Source organism: Capra hircus, chromosome 14, assembly GCF_001704415.2.
Source record: "Capra hircus breed San Clemente chromosome 14, ASM170441v1, whole genome shotgun sequence".
In the NCBI taxonomy this organism is placed as follows: Eukaryota; Metazoa; Chordata; class Mammalia; order Artiodactyla; family Bovidae; genus Capra; species Capra hircus.
In genome coordinates this window covers 80,724,942-80,741,321 of record NC_030821.1, presented here as the reverse complement: position 1 = coordinate 80,741,321, position 16,380 = coordinate 80,724,942, and the positions used below count along the sequence as shown (strand labels likewise).

At 54.2% G+C, this 16,380-nt stretch overlaps 1 protein-coding gene across 1 annotated transcript; it reads right to left on the bottom strand.

Moving 5' to 3' along the window:
* On the bottom strand, positions 380 to 6,456 carry ZNF696 (zinc finger protein 696). Its single transcript, XM_018058686.1, has 3 exons — positions 6,139 to 6,456; positions 4,495 to 4,594; positions 380 to 1,997 (listed from the first exon to the last, which is right to left on the bottom strand). Exons 2-3 carry the CDS (start codon positions 4,508 to 4,510, stop codon positions 946 to 948), a joined length of 1,068 nt encoding a protein of 355 aa, XP_017914175.1. The 5' UTR covers positions 4,511 to 4,594; positions 6,139 to 6,456; the 3' UTR covers positions 380 to 945.

The window sequence follows — 16,380 nt, the reverse complement described above, 5'->3', positions numbered from 1 at the left end:
TGTTTTAGAAATCCCAGCCAGCTACAGGACCCCCATAATTCAGTCAGGAGTTAATCTAGAGCAGACAGTTCCCATGAAGGGGCACCAAACCACAGCCTGACGACGACAGATTTGGGTCCTGCAGCTGAACCCCCAAGACTTGTGGCCAGGTTACATTACAGTCAGCTTTCAGTAACACGACCTCACTCAGCTTGTTATGGCAGTTTTATGATACTCAGAGTAGCATCTCCAACAAAGACACCTCTCCCTTCCTATCTGGCAAGTAACATTTACAGGTATCTGTAAAGCTGCTGTATTGTGATGTCTGAGGTATTAGATCATGAACAGTGACCACTTTTCAAAAGTGCTATGAACATTAAAAAAAAAAACAAAAACAAACTTCTGATGCATGGATAAACCTCAAAACTTAAGCACAGGGAAAAATACATAAAGAGTATAAATTATATCACTATTTATATAACATTTCAGAACAAGCAAAACTATAGTGACAAAAACAACATTGTTGGTTGCTTCTAAGGATGAGGGGCCCGAGGAGTCTTTCTGGATTGATGGAAATAGTGAGCATCTTGATAGCGTGGTAGTCATAAAGGTCAGAACAGGTTGTATTTGTTATATAACCAAACACTTAAGAGCTGGGCATCACATTACATGTAAACTATACTCCAGGAAACCCCAGTGCTATGAAAATGAAGTACAGCAGCTTCAGAGGCACATGTCAGCATCAAGTCTCCTTCCCCAGCCTCTTTCCTTTCCGCTGCTCCCGGAGGTGGTGGTAAACTTCAGGCCTCCATGGGCAGCTCACAGACCACAAGACAGTGTTATCTTCCTGTGGCCAGTGGAGCACAGCTCACGAGCCCCGGGGTGCTGGCAAAGACTGAAGGGCGTGCTACCCACCCTCCAGCCTTGTTTACTCAACTTTTCCTCTACGTTCACCCCAGAGCAGGTTCACTCTGTGCCATGAACCCGTTGGTGCTGGATAAGGTGAAAGCTCAGGCGGAAGGCCCTGCCGCACTGCGCACAGCGGAAGGGCTTCTCCCCTGTGTGGATCCTCTGGTGCCGGAAGAAGCCTGACAGGGCCCTGAAGGAGCGGCCGCACTCGCCGCACTCATAGGGCTTCTCCCCAGTGTGGATGCGCCGGTGCTCACTAAGGAAGGAGCTGCGGCTGAAGGCGCGCCCGCACTCCTGGCAGGCATAGGGCTTCTCCCCTGTGTGGACTCGCTGGTGCTGAATGAGGTTGGAGCTCTGGCTGAAGGCTTTCCCACACTCTTTGCATTCGTAGGGGTTCTCTCTGTGGTGAATCCTTTGGTGCCGGATGACGTTTGAGCTGTGGATGAAGGTTTTCCCACACTCGCTGCACTCGTAGAGCCGCTCCCCTGTGTGAATCCTCTGGTGCTTCATAGCGTCTGACCTCTGACTGAAGGACTTGCCGCACTCAGCACATTCATACGGCTTCTCTCCTGTGTGGATCCTCTGGTGTCTGATGAGGTTGAAGCTCTGGCTGAAGGCTTTCCCACACTCCTTACAGATGTAAGGCTTCTCCCCATTGTGAATGCGCTGGTGCCTGACGACATGGGAGCTGTGGATGAAGGCTTTCCCGCAGTCACTACACTCGTAGGGCTTCTCCCCAGAGTGAATGCTCTGGTGCTTCACCACGTCTGAATAGCATTTGAAGCTCCTGTCACAGGTGCTGCATCGGTAAGGCCGCCCTTTCCAGGGGCCTCTCCCATCTACTGCCAACGCTGTGTTCAGGGTGACCTCTGACCTGGACACTCTGTCCTCATGAACCTCATGTCCCCGAGGGGAACCTCTGGGTCTCTCTGCAGCTTCCTCCTTCCCACAAGGGTCTGGAAGCCCCAGTGTCCAGGAAGGACCCTGTAACAGTCCTGGTGTGGCCTCTCCATGGCCCCCTTCTTTCAGGGCTGCCTGCTGAGGCATCAGCTCTGCACTCTGAGCCCCGTGCTCAGCTGCTGAAGCTGCACAGCAGGAAGCCTGGTAAGCTGGAAAAGAGGGCAGAGATACACAACTCAGAAGAGAACTCGGCTAAGGACACACAGGTCGTGCTGGAGAGCTGTGTGCTGACAGCTGACAGCAAGATGCCTGTGATCCTGCCTGTCCTCGTCTTGCCCAGTTCTCCACCTCTAACCTCTATGGTCTCAGGATGGATGAGGGACCGGGGGAGGGTGGTCAGTGTCCTTTCCTGAGACTCCAGAAAAGCCCAAGCCTCTAATCTCAGTCTGCCCAGTCTCAGGCCTGGGGACAGACCCTCAGTCAGGCTCTGGTGACTCCCTGGTTTGGGCACATGGACTGGAGCCCAGAGAGCAGTCGGCAGCAGAGCAGGAGGAAACAAAGCAGAGATCCGGGAGTACAGGGGCAAGCAGTGCTGATGGCACATGCTGGGATCCAGCCTCTTTCTCAGACCCTGGACCCCCTGAGACAACACTGTGGACTTGACTGCCCCCACCTCTCAAATCAAGGTTGCTGGCATCCAAAATAAAGCAAACTTTCCTTTCTGTCACCCTTGCTTCTATTGGCTTTTGAGGGGGTGAGCAGCTCGACCCTACTTTTTGTTACATTGGTACCAAGTGGGGAAAGCCAGGGAGGCTGCTCAATGCCCCAGAGCCACAGGCCACCTCCAGCAGAGAAGCCTTCATCCCAGAGCACCCATAGGGTGGTGCTGAGAAAGCTGGACAGCTGCATGTAAATCAATGAAGTTTAGAACATTCTCTAACACCATACATGAAAATAAACTCAAAATGGCCTAAAGGGTTAGATATAAGATGTGATACTGTAAAACTCCTAGAGGAGAACACAGGCAAAACATTCTGACATAAACCATAGCAATGTTTTGTTACATCAGTCTCCCAAAGCAGAAGAAATGAAAGCAAAAACAAATGGGACCTAATCAAACTTACAAACTTCTGCACAGCAAAGGAAACCATAAGCAAAACAAGCTACAGAAATGGGAGAAAATATTTGCAAGTGTTGTGACTGACAAGGACTGAACTTACAAAATATAGAAGCAGCTCATCCAACTCATTTACAAAAAACCAGCTCAATCAAAAAATGGGCCGAAGCTCTAAATAGACATTTCTCCAAAGAAGACACACAGATGCCCAACAGGCACATGAAATGATGCTCAACACTGGTAATTATTAGAGAAATACAAACCAAAACAACAGGAAAGACCTTACACTGGTCAAAATGACCATCACTAAAAAGTTTACAAATAACATGCTGGAGCGGGTGTGGAGAAAAGGGCTCCTACACTGTTGGTGGGAATGTAAACCGGTGCAGACATTATGGAAAACAGTATGGAGGTTCCTTTAAAACCCCAAAACAGAATTGCCATATGATCCAGAAATCCCACTTCTGGACATATATCTGGGTAAAACTCAAAAGGATACATGCACCCCAGTATTCACAGCAGCACTAGGTTCACAGCCAAGATATGCAAACAACCTAAATGTCCGTCGACAAATGACAGGCGTGGTGCACACAGACAATGCAACAGTACTCAACCACAAAGAATGAGATGATGCCCTCTGCAGCAACATGGATGGACCTAGATGCTATCTTACTGGAGAAGTCAGTCAAATACAGGATATCACTTATATGTGGAATCTAAAAAACTGATACAAATTAACTTATTTACAAAACAGACTCACAGACCAAAACCAAATTCATGATTACCAAAGGGGAAAGGGAGAAGGAGCGAAGCGAGGAGGCATAAATTAGGAGTTTGGAATTAGCAGATACAAACTACTATATATAAAATATTGGTTAAAAAAAAAATAGAGGCAGTCAATATAAACAAAAATACCTGGGATTGGCCAAGTAGTTTATTCAAGTTTTTCTGTAACATCTTACCAAAAACCCAAATTATTTGGGCAACCCAATGGATGAACAAGGTCCTCCTGTATAACACATGGAATTATATTCATTATCTTACAATAACATAATGGAAAAGAACATGAGAAAGAATATACATACAACTGAATCCCTCTGCTGTACACCTGAAACTAACAACACTGTAAATCAACTACAATTTAAAAAACAAAATTCTTGTTCTCAGAGGTATCCAGGTTGGGGTTCCAGAGAGAGAGTGGGCTGCAGAGTGTGGCTAGGAGAAAAGACTCCACACGCCCAATGCAGGGGGCCTGGGTTTGACTCCTGGTCAGGGAACTAGACTCCGCCTGCCGCAACTGAGAGTTCACACACAGCAACTAAAAGATCCCACGTACAACAACTAAGACCTGGCACAGCTGAATGAGTGAATATTATGGGGAAAAAAAGTGTGGCCTGGAGAGCAAAGAAGGTGGGGTATGGGGAGCACAAAGGCATGAAGGTAGGGCGCTGTGAGCATCAGAAGCTGCCAGAGTCCACTGACATCTCCACAGCCGCCAGGCAGGTTGATGGGGAAGCTCCAACTCCTAAGCTGTCCCCACATCTCAGTCCAGGACAGCCCTCTGGGCCGGGCCGCCCCACCCCCCTCACCTGTGCTTTTGTCCATCAGGGCAGCCCTCTCCGTGGTGGTCTGGAGACCCAGGCCGGGCTCTGTTTGCTGCTTCCTGCAGAAATGCCAACAGTGGGACCCCTGTCCGGGAGAAAGAGGAAAAAGGGGAGAAAATGACAGGGGGGACGTCAGAGCTCCTTCAGTGAAGGGAGATTCAGAGCCTGCCCTGGAGGAGCCACCTCAGTATAAACCAAGGTCCTGAATAAGCAGACACCCCAGAAACTAGTGGGAGCTCTGTCTAGGCCACGCTAGCTCCCCTCACCCTAGCCTCCCAGCAGATGAGGAGCCCAGACCGATGAGGCAGCACCTGTCAGTTGCCTGCTGTGGTCTCAGATCCACGAGGGATGAACCAGCACCTTTAAGCCGTCCTTGGGCTTCCCAGGTGGCGCTAGTGGTAAAGAACCCATCTGGCAGGGCAGGAGACACAAGAGACGCATGTTCGATCCTGGGAGAAGTTCCCCTGAAGGAGGGCATGGCAACCCACTCCAGTGTTCTTGCCTGGAGAATCCCATGGACAGAGGAGCCTGGCAGGCTACGGTCCATGGGGTCGCAAAGAGACCTAGCACGCACACATGCATAAATGTCTGGAGACATTTCTATGTATTTGAATTTTTCTTGATAAAGATCTGAATATAAAAACATGAAACCAAAAAAATAAAAAGTCATCTGAATGGTGTAATTTTGAACTGAGGAATGCTTTTGCTAAGCGTGACACCAACGGTGAAGTCCAACAGACTTAACTACACAGGACATTTAGTATAAAAAACAGATTAAGAAAAAAAACCCAAACGGGAGAGATACCTGCAACACAGGTAAGGATTCATAGCCTAAAGATATCCTATTATATATACATAAGAAAGCGTGAAAAACTAGCAAAAGTTACGAGCAGGTAACCAGAGAAGAAAATAAACAAGCAGCTAATATATAGATTTTAAACACGGGTACCACATTGTTCCACGTGGTTGGCAATTAAAAATGAAATTTAAAATATGTTTCAGTCTAAAAGTAGCAAAGGCTTCAAAGCAGTGGCCCCTTAGGTACATTGAGACAATTAGGGAAACAAACACCTTCACGCACCGTTGGGAAAGGACAAGGAGCACTGCACTGCTGGTAATTCAACAATTTACAAAGGCGTTACAGGCACACTGATTCCACCTCAGGGACGGGGCTGTCCCGGGGCATCTCCCTGGGGCACTGAGGCTGTCCCAGGGCGTCACCCTGGGGCACGGAGGCTGTCCCGGGGCGTCACCCTGAGGCACGGAGGCTGTCCCGGGGCGTCACCCTGAGGCACGGAGGCTGTCCCGGGGCGTCACCCTGGGGCACGGAGGCTGTCCCGGGGCGTCACCCTGGGGCACGGAGGCTGTCCCGGGGCGTCACCCTGGGGCATGGAGGCTGTCCCGGGGCGTCACCCTGGGCGGGGGAGGCTCTCTCTGGCCCCGACGAGGTCAGAGCCGCCCGCCGCCTCCGCTCTCCTCCGGGACGTGAGCCTTCTCACAAGCGCAGCCGGGGACAGACAGGGTCCCGGTGCCCGCCCCCCCGGGCCTGTCTCGGTCTCCTGCCCCTGCGCGGCCAGGCCTCCGCACCCTGCCCTCTCCCCGCCGAGCCCCAGGATCGCCCGCACTCACCCGGAGCCCCTCCGCTCGCGGGAAGCAGCGCCCACCCAGGCGGCGCAGGCAGTTCCGGTGACGCTCTAGGCGCCGGAGGACCGGCACTCGGCTGCCCTGGGGGACGCGGGCAGCAGCCGGAGCCGCGGGGGGCGTGGACCTGCCTGCGCGAGTCCGGGCAGGGCTCCCTAGCCTCGCGTGCACGACCCTCGGCGGTTGTCCGTACACTTTCACATTCACCGCTCCCGCCCCTGCTTGGGTTTCCTCCGCAGACCTCCGGGACGCCTCCTGGGCCCTCCCCTTCCCGCGCGAGCCCTCCCCGCCAGCCCCGTGGCCTCCACCGGGTCAGGGCCCGAGGCCTGGGTCGTCACTCGGGATGGTGACCTCGCTGACTGCGCAGTGGGCGAAGACACCGACGGAGGAGGCCGGCGCTCGTGGAGAAAGCAGGGAGCGCCCGGGGGAAGGGGCAGGCAGAGCCGGAGAGACCCCTGGCCGCCCTCTCCACGGAGATCCGCCGAGGGCAGGAAGCCGGAGCCTGACGGCGGCTGGTCTTGGCAGGTGGACCCTCTCCTCCCGCCTGCCCTGCGTCCCCGGGCTGGTCCCTCCCCTCTGGTCGCAGCGACTACATACTCGAGGGCTTTACTATCTCAGGGTTTCCTCGGGCTGCACGAGCCGGGGCACAGCCTGGCCGGTCCGTTCCTGGCGTCTCTCCTACGCTGAGGTGAGGTGCTGGCCAGGACTGGGGTCTCCCCTGCGGGCTCAGGAGCCTGTGGGCAGGATTCAGGTTTGGAGGGCGGGCGTTCTCTGAGCCCCATAGGCTACGCGGTGGGGCTGTGTGCAGAGTGGATCAACACAGGGTCTTGTGTTGAACCCCGGCCAAGAAACCTTTCCAGCGTCAGCCTCAGACATGGGTCTGGTCCTGGGAGGTGGATGTCCTGTGCCCAGCACGGCACTGTGCTGTCTCTCCATGCTCCAGGCACTTTCCTTTAGATGCTCCAGTTTGCTCCTCAGCCACCCCATCCTAACACCTTCCTGGCCCCTGGCACTGCCCCTCTGCTCTGTTCTGGCAGCCACCCACGCTCTCAGCCCACTCAGCACACAGGCCAGTGGGCGGCTGGCAGCAAGCCTTCCCTCCCTCAGCCCGACGCTGGCCCCCAGCCTTCACCCCCTCTCCAGTGGTGCTTCTTCCTCCGGCTCCCCCAGCTGTGAAACCAGTCACCAGTCCTTGACCTTGCCCGGCTCGCTCCTGCCTCGCTCTGAGCCTTGGCCCATTCCCTTCCCCTCCCTCATCACTGGACACGGGCCACGCCTCTCCTGCTGGAATCCTGCAACGACGTGTCCTCTGGGTGTCACGTGTAGCTACATGGGGTCCACCAACTCGTCACTGGCTAGAGATCATTTTGATCACATGGTCACTCCTGTCTGGTTTTCTGACTGTGGGCACCATGTTTCCCCTGCAACTAATAAACCATCTCTGGGGAGAAAAGAAAGGCTGAGGAACTGCCCCACACTGAAGATTCCTAAGGACACAGGGCAACCAGAGACAAGATGTGACCCTGCTGGATGCTGGGTTGAAGGGAAAATATCATGGACAGGATGAGAGGCCCCACTTGGCTGGGTGTTGTGTCGGTGTCCAGTTACCTGGACTTGGTACCTGCAGTGAGGGTCTGTAAGAGAACATCCCTGAGTGTCGGAAACACACATGAAAGGGTTATGGAGCTAAGAGGCATAATGGATGCAATCCATCCTAAAAAGATTTGGGGAAAAAAGAATTTGTATAGATATAAAAAGTTAAAAGGTATGGTTCTGCCATGTGATGTGAACTAGTGTGATTTCTTTCTACTTTTCTGCATTTCCCAAATTTTCTACAATATATTCTGTTTATATAATAGGGAAAAATGTGCTTTGTCAAGTTTTATCAAAAAAGTGAGGTCCTGACAAACAGAGCTTGTTGATGAGCTTGTAGAAATGGATTAAGCCTGTCTCCCCTGCAAGCCCCAGAGGAGACATAAACTGCACGCTGAGTCTGCCTTCTGATGGCGCCAAAGAGGCCGACGCTGACGTCCCAGGACGCAGGACGTCCCATGGGGGGACGCAGAGGCCCCACATGACGTCCCCATGGGGTCCCATCATGTATCTGTCGCTTCCACAGCCAGGTGCCAGAGTGAGCTTTCTCATTCGGGCTCTAGTGGGATGTGCACTGGCTTTTCTTCTCCAGCAGGATCAGGGGTGCAACTGGGGGGCCTGTTGTTTGCTTCTGCCAGGGCCCCGCCTTTCTGGGGTGTGCCCCTGCCCTATCTTCCTTAGATCATTCTGGAACCAATACCACCAGCTTCCCCAGGATGGGCCTGTGACCTGACTAGGGTTTGTGCAGCAGCCGGGGGGAGACAGGGCTGTGTCCTCTGCAGCCCGGGCTGAGATAGTGTCAGACCTGAGCAGTTGGAGCCCGAGGCCACAGGGGCCTGCAGAGATGAGAGGTGCGCAGGGGACAGAGACCTCCATGACCACCAGAAAACCCAGATTCCTGGGGTTCCAGTAGCAACCCCTGACCCCACATGCTACCCAAGCCAGTGTCACTTGCTCTGTGAGTGGGTAGGGGGTCCACTTGGCTTGCATGTCTAGGCTCTGGGCCCCAGAGAGCTGGCCAGTGCCCAGAGGAGTGGAGGGGCTTCAGTGCTGCCAGGGCTGGGCCAGCTCGAGGCAGGGAGAGCTGAACTCAGCCTGGCCTGTGGCCCCAACTGCACACAGGTGTGCTTCTCCACTCACATCCCCTGGGGAACAGTGCAAATCCCTCTACTGCCTGCCCTCAGCCACACTCTCCTAGGTGAGCCCTGCCCTGGGTCCATCACCTCTTCTGACATTAACAACCGAGAGAGAGAAAGAGAAACCTGGTCAGCACCTTTGCTCTGCCACCTTCCGCCTTCCAGGGCCCAGTCAGTGGAACAGGCACTACTGGAACACAGCTGCTGGTCACTGCAGGTGCAGGACACAGAGGTGAATGAAGCCCACTGGCTTTTCCAGTTCCCTCTTACTGCCCAGAGTGCTGGAGCCTGCAGACCTGCCATGGTGCAGGGGGAAGGATGAAGGAGCCAACTACAGTGGACAGGCTTTCTGGCGGGCAGCTGGGCAGCAGAAAGGCCAGGAGGGGAGAGAACAGGTAATTTGAAGCCCCACCAACTGCCTAGACGTTAACTTTTTGGGCTCAGAAACAGCTTCAGAATGCGAGGGCAGAGGGCAGAATACAGACATAAGCCACGTGGCCCAAAGGGCAGAAGCTGGACCATCGCCGGCATCCAAAGTACTTGCAGGCCACGACTCTTCCAGCCCTGGACTCCCAGTCATCCCCGGGGGCCCCTCTGGACACTCTCCCAGAATCTCCAACAAACGGGGCTCCCTGCACCTGTCTCCCACCAGCCCATCCTCAGGAGCCTGTGTCTGAGGCATTTCCTGCATCAGTAAACACTGAATGCATGCCCAATCCCGCACTGCACTATTTATGTGTAACGTTTCACAAATCATAAAGCACACGTAAAAATGAAGACATCTCAAAAGGATGACTAGAAATAGCATTCAAGACACATCTTAAGGGAAAACCGGCAATATTCTGGAGGACCACTCTTCCCAAAAGAAATACTCCAACCACACGAATCTGATCTCCCACACCAGAACCTTTGCTCCCACCAGACACCGAGTAGACAGACATGGGGCCTTACCTGAAAACATGACCGTCCCCACACGGCCGCCACTTCTCAACTGTTCTCCAAGCCAGGGACTATGCCCTGCATTATTCGACCAGCCCCATGACCAAAAAGGAGCCACGAGCCTGAAAACACAGCACAAACCTGAAAATACAGTGAAGGGTTGCTCCAGCTAGACTTCCATTCGGCGTCGCCGCCCCTCGCGGCGCACCCACCGCACCTCCCGCACCGCGGCGCCGCGGGAAAAAGTTGGGTAAAGAAAAGAGTTCGTTGTCCGCTCATACGCAAAGCCCACTGGCCGCTTGAAGCGGGTGTCCTGCAGTGCTCGTCCCCGTTGCCTGACCTCTGGTCTAGGCCTTTCTCAGGGCTGCCGGCAGGGGGACCACGGAGCTCGTTGCAACAGCATGTTCGTCAGATTTCCCGGCGAGTGAGAGGGCGCTGCCGCCTTGCCGCAACCTCCGGTCCCGCTTGCCAGGCGGAGCCAGTGGAACTCTGTTAGCATGGTTACCGGGCGGCCCAAAGGGCAGTGAAGGCCCGGCAGGGCTGCCGTGAGGGAGCCAGCGCAGGCGTCTTAACCCCGGTGCAGGTGTCGGGGCCAGCTTTAGGGCGAGCCTGAGCGCTGCTCTCCGCACGCCTGCACCAAAGCACCGCAGGCGTCCGCAGTGTCCCCAGCACCCTCCCGTGCAGGGTCAGCTCGGTGCAGCAGAGGCCCCAGTGCGCCGCCCCCGTCCCCCCGCCCCCCCCCCCCCCCCCAGCACAGTGGCTGCCTTGGTTCACTCTGTGTCATGAACCTACCTGCGCTGGCTCAGGTGAGAGCTCAGAGGAAGGCCCTGCTCACTCAGCACAGCGAAAGGCTTCTCCGCAGTGTGGACCCTCTGGTGCAGGAAGAAGTCCGACAGGGCCCTGAAGGTGCAGCTGCACTCAGAGGGCTTTTCCCCGGTGTGGATGCTCGCTGAGGAAGGCGCTAATGCTGAAGGCACCGCGCACTCCTGGCAGGCATACCGCTCCTCCCTGGGGTGGCCCGGCTGGTACTGAGTGAGGCTGGAGCTCTGGCTGAAGGAAGGGCCGCAACGCGCACACGCAACGGGCTTCTCGCTGCTGTGGAACCGCGGGGCCTGCGTGACCTGGGAGCTGTGCGTAAAGGCTTTCCCGCGCTGGCTACACGAGATGGCTTCTTGCCAGTGTGGGTCCTCTGGTCCGATGTCCACCCGAAAATCCTCCTGCACACACTGGCCGCACTGGTGAGGCTTCTCCCTAACTGGAAGCTTCTGCCGCTCCAGGCCTTGCCCCGTGCGGGGAGGCCTTGGGTCCCACAGGCTGGTGGAGAGCTGGTTTCCGGGCTGGGGCTCCCCACGCCTGCTGGACTTGGAGTGGCTCAAACAGCCGGGCTCATCGCTCCCAACCTCCCTCTTGTGCAGTCTCCCTGGCGTGTCACAGGCTGGCAGTGAGGCTGGCTTTACTTCCCATCTCAAGGTCTTGGTTCCTCTCCTCCCCAAGAATCGCCTGGTGTGGGCAGGTCTCTTGTGGCAGCCCTGCCAGCTGGGAACACTGATGGCTTCTGCACAGGCCAGCAGGTCCCTGGCCCCGCCACGGCAGACTTGAGGCGTTTGTCCCCTGGACGCACTGGGGTTCTGCCTCTTCCGGGGTTTCCTGCCCTGGAATCTCCTCCTCACTCTGAGCTGAACCCAGAAGGGGAGGCAGCAGATGACAGCAGCCTCTAAACCGGAGCATGCAGAGACCTGGGGAAGGCGTGTCATCTCTTTAATTCAGGGAACAAGGGAATTAAACCCTGTGTCTGGGATGGGGTTATGCAGGGATCAAGGTCAGGGAGAGGAAGTGTGTGAGAAGGGAACAAACTCCCAAAATATTATAATTTTTTCATCTTGTTTCTTTCTTTTTAAAAAATGCTTTTCAATATTTTATTTTGTATTGGGGTATAGAGAATACACAGAAGAACTGTACAAAAAGGATCTTCACAACCTGGATAATCACGATGGTGTGATCACTCATCTAGAGCGAGACATCCTGGAATGTGAAGTCAAGTGGGACTTAGAAAGCATCACTACGAACAAAGCTAGTGGAGGTGATGGAACTCCAGGAGAGCTATTTCAAATCCTGAAAGATGATGCTGTGAAAGGGCTGCACTCAATATGCCAGCAAATTTGGAAAACTCAGCAGTGGCCACAGGACTGGAAAAGGTCAGTTTTCTTTCCAATCCCAAAGAAAGGCAATGCCAAAGAATGCTCAGACTACCACACAGTTGCACTCATCTCACACACTAGTAAAGTAATGCTCAAAATTCTCCAAGCCAGGCTTCAGCAATACCTGAACCGTGAACTTCCAGATGTTCAAACTGGTTTTAGAAAAGGCAGAGGAACCAGAGATCAAATTGCCAACATCCACTGGATCATGGAAAAAGCAAGAGAGTTCCAGAAAAACATCTCTTTCTGCTTTATTGACTATGCCAAAGCCTTTGACTGTGTGGATCACAATAAACTGTGGAAAATTCTGAGAGAGATGGGAATACCAGACCACCTAACCTGCCTCTTGAGAAATCTGTATGCAAGTCAGGAAGCAACAGTTAGAACTGGACATGGAACAACAGACTGGTTCCAAATAGGAAAAGGAGTACATCAAGGCTGTATATTGTCATCCTGCTTATTTAACTTCTATGCAGAGTACATCATGAGAAACCCTGGACTGGAAGAAACACAAGCTGGAATTAAGATTGCCGGAAGAAATATCAATAACCTCAGATATGCAGATGACACCACCCGTATGGCAGAAAGTGAAGAGGAGCTAAAAAACCTCTTGATGAAAGTAAAAGAGGAGAGTGAAAAAGTTGGCTTAAAGCTTAACATTCAGAAAATGAAGATCATGGCATCTGGTCCCATCACTTCATGGGAAATAGATGGGGAAACAGTGGAAACAGTGTCAGACTTTATGTTTTTTGGGCTCCAAAATCACTGCAGATCGTAATTGCAGCCATGAAATTAAAAGACGCTTACTCCTTGGAAGAAAAGTTTTGACCAACCTAGATAGCATATTAAAAAGCAGAGACATTACTTTGCTGACTAAGGTCCATCTAGTCAAGGCTATGGTTTTTCCAGTAGTCATGTATGGATGTGAGAGTTGGACTGTGAAGAAGGCTGAGCGCCGAAGAATTGATGCTTTTGAACTGTGGTGTTGGAGAAGACTCTTGAGAGTCCCTTGGAGTGCAAGGAGATCCAACCAGACCATTCTGAAGATCAACCCTGGGATTTCTTTGGAAGGAATGATGCTAAAGCTGAAACTCCAGTACTTTGGCCACCTCGTGAGAAGGGTTGACTCATTGGAAAAGACTTCGATGCTGGGAGGGATTGGGGGCAGGAGGAGAAGGGGACGACCGAGGATGAGATGGGTGGATGGCATCACTGACTCGATGGACGCGAGTCTGCGTGAACTCCGTAGTTGGTGATGGACAGGGAGGCCTGGCGTGCTGCGATTCATGGGGTCACAAAGAGTTGGACACGACTGAGCGACTGAACTGAACTGATAGCCTATTAACAATGTGATAGTTTCAGATGGACAGCAAAGTGACTTAGCCATACATATACATGTATTAGCTTTCCCCCAAACTCCCCTCCCATCCGGGCTGCCACATAACATTGAGCAGAATTCCCTGTGCTATTCAGTAGGTCTTTGCTGTTTATCCATTTCAAATATAACGGTGTGTACAAGTCGATCTCCAGTTCACTACCTTTCTCCGCCCTCTCCCACCCCCCGACCCCCCACAGCCCACCCAGCAATGTTGTTAAAGAAAAAGAAATCTGGGAGCCCTGCTTGATTCCAAATGATTTTTGCTCAAATAAACTTTTTAAATTAAAAATTTAAAAAATCTGTTAAAACCTGTCCTCCTTGAGGACTAGCCTTTAGTTTCCCCTGAGACCCGGAAGCTGGCTGATCCTTGGGGCGAGGCAGCTGGGCAGCGGGGAGGGGATTGGGCCGCACACTGAATAACAGATGCCGAGGTCAGGACCGTGGCCAAAGGGACACAGCCCGGGGCTCGAGAGGGGAGTACCGTGTCCCTGGGTCCCCTCCTCCGGAAGATGAGAGCCTGGCCTGGTGCCCTTGGCAGTCGGAGTGGCAGGTGAGGTCACAGCGGGTGATAGCGCTGGCATCAGCGAGAGGAGGACGTCGTGCTGATCCCTGGAGAGGTCTCAGGGAAATACACCCCAGCGGCGCGGATGGGGCCGTGCCCGGGGCCGGGGGCTCCCCTCGGGGGCACAGCGGTCCGGACTTCACAAGCTCGGCCCGCACACTCCCAGACGAACTTCTTCCAAAGCGAAACCCGGCCTCCCCTGGGATTGTCAACTCTTTCAGCGCACTCCCGAAAATGAGGAGGTGGGAGAAGCATGATTTGGGAACCTGGCCTGCGGCCGTCTTGTCCCTGGGCCCAGCGGGCGGGGGACGCCTTTTTGGCGCACGGACGCAGCTCTGCGGTCAGGGGTCGTGAGGACTGTGGGAGGAAGGCCCGAGGGGGCCGGCCGTGACACCGCGTCCACCGCCAGCCGGGCCGCAGGGCCGAGGGACCCGCAGCGCGGGGTCCACCCCGCCTCAGCCCCGCGGCCCTCGGGAGCCGGAAGCGCGCGCCGCGCCCACAGCGAGCCCCGCCCCGCGCCGCCAGCACTTCCCGGAGCTCTCGGAAGCTGGGGGGTGGGGGACCCGCGGGGGGCCCTGCCCGGGGCAGCAGTCCGGGGAGAGGAGACCCCGGGAGCCACTGAGCTGAGCCCTAGAGCCTCGGGGCGGTGCACCTACGCTCGGACCGGCGCGCTTCTCTGGAGCTGTCCGAGGTGCTGGGTAGCAACTGCCTGTGGGACCTCGGAGAAGCGGGCGGTGAGGCAGAGACAGCCTGGGAGGGAAAGGGCAAGGAGGCCGGGCGCGTAAGGAGAGACTCTGGAAAGCAAGCAAGGGATACCACCCAACTCGTGATTCCAGAAGACTCTGGTGGAGTGGGTGGGAGGCGGAGGCGAGTATTGGGTTGTTGGGGCGGCCCAGGGGAGGAATGGCTCATGCTGGCTTGGTCTGAGGTGAGAACGTTACTGTCCGCTGCTGAGGCAAGTCCACGATCCCTGCGACCAGTTGAAGGAACCCAGCACTTAGGAAAGAATCGCAGGGGCGAGGAGATGGCCCCTAGCGTGACCACCGCCTTCAAACCCTGAGGGCTCTTCCTCCACTGAATACAGCCAGGCTATGACAGGTCCAGAGGGCAGGACTGGGAGGGCTGGTGCTGGAGGGCAGACCCTGGCCTCAGCCAGGCAGTCCCGAAGTGCCAGGCCCCCTTCCAGTTGGGGTCTGAGTAGAGTTGGGACCATCGCTCATGCAGAAACACCTGCTTCGAGGGGCTGGGTGAGCCCATAGGCCCCCAAGCCTGGCACACTGTCAACATCACTGGGGGTGCTGGAGCTAAATCCAGATTCCCTGGCCCCACCCTGGATCTACTGAATCTGTCTTCCCTGATGTGTGGTCTGGGAATCTGTTTTTCAGCAAGCACCAACCCCAGCCTTGGAGATGCTCTTTTCTCCGGAGTCTGCGTCCAGCCTAACCCCTCATCCAGTTCAGACTTATGAGATACTGATGTAGCCCCATATGGACTGATGCTTTGCAACTGACAAAGACAAGCACGTGGACAATAACGATACTGAAAATGTGGGCAGAGGAACTTGTGGTTCTGTCTGCTCATCCCAGCATCCTGCCACCAGCCACGAGTGTGACTTTGAATCAGGCTGAATGGCAATCTCTGAGCCCATCTCCCAGGGATGGACAGCAAGTGGCCTAAGACCCCAGCAGAACCCTTCTCTGGGATGTTTCCCTTACCCTCTAGTGGGTAAAATAGAAGCGAATGGGTCTGGGGCTCCTTTGAGCTCTGTTCTGCATCCCAGAGAGAGAGAACACCCATAGCAGGAGGAATGAGGCCAACTCTACGTCAAGTACCGTCTTATCCTTGCTAATGATGGTTAATTTTATGTGTCAATTGGACTGAGCCACAGGGTGTCCAGATATATGGTCAAACATTATTCTGGGCGAGATGGTCATCTGAGTCAGCAGACTAAGTGCTTGGGCTCCTCACCCTCATGTGCGTGGGTCGCAGCCGATCAGCTGAAAGGCTGAATAGGACAAAAAGGCCAAGTAACAGTGAACTTCTCCTGCCTGACTGTTGACCTGGGGTGTCAGTCTCATTCTGCCTTTGGACTGAAACACTGCATTTTCCTGGGTCCCGGGCCTGCTGGCTTGCAGACTGGAGCTACACCATTGATACTCCTGGGTCTCCAGCAGCCCTCCGCAGGTCTTGGGGCGTCTCAGCCTCCGTAACCTCAGCGGATTCCTAACCTACCTGTCTCTCCAATTGCCTCTGCTTCTCTGGAGAGCCCCGACTAATATATCTTTTTTTCCTAATTAGAAAATAAATTTGGAGAGATTAACTTGTCTAACCTTACAATTAAGTGTAGAGTTGGGCTTTAAATTCCAGTTGATTTTCCTAGCCATCATGGTACACTGCTTCTATTCGTGTAAAAATAAAAACCCC